At 48.7% G+C, this 515-nt stretch overlaps 1 protein-coding gene across 1 annotated transcript; it reads right to left on the bottom strand.

Moving 5' to 3' along the window:
- Window positions 1–35: 35 nt before the first annotated feature.
- SARC_16995 (hypothetical protein) lies at window positions 36–194 on the bottom strand (the record flags this gene model as incomplete). Its single annotated transcript, XM_014288903.1, has 1 exon — window positions 36–194. A coding segment is annotated over one exon (159 nt), but the record flags the coding sequence as incomplete, so codon positions are not given.
- Window positions 195–515: the final 321 nt, after the last annotated feature.

The following is a 515-nucleotide window of genomic DNA, read 5'->3' as shown; positions in this document are numbered from 1 at the left end:
TATATACCACATACACTGACCATATAATTACACACCTGATCGACTATGCGGTCGAATAACTCGCCCCCCTCCACCATCTCCATGACTAAGTACAGCTTGTCTGGTGTGTCGTACATGTCGTACATCTGTACGATGTTGGGGTGCTTTGCCCGGCGGGCAATGCTGACCTCGGTCTCAATCATATCCTCTTTGCCCTGAGGATTTGTACAGTAGGTAGGTGTATGGGATTATGCACTGGGTTCAGCAAGGGGTCGGACAGGTGTTGGTATGGTAGGTAGGTGTATGGGATATTGATATATACCATGCACTGGGTTCAGCAAGGATTTCGGATAGGTGTTGGTAGGGTAGGTAGGTGTATCGAGTATTGGTCTATACTATGCACTCCCGCACTACATTGAGTCGGATATAGCCACTCTGCTTCACACACCTGGGAACGGGGGAGAGTTCATCAACCCAACAGACATCAAGACTTGGTAGTCTGAACAGCGGACGGTATACTCATGAGATGACATGGG

Source organism: Sphaeroforma arctica (genome assembly GCF_001186125.1).
Source record: "Sphaeroforma arctica JP610 unplaced genomic scaffold supercont1.9470, whole genome shotgun sequence".
NCBI lineage: Eukaryota > Ichthyosporea > Ichthyophonida > Sphaeroforma > Sphaeroforma arctica.
This window is presented reverse-complemented; position numbering and strand designations above follow the sequence as displayed.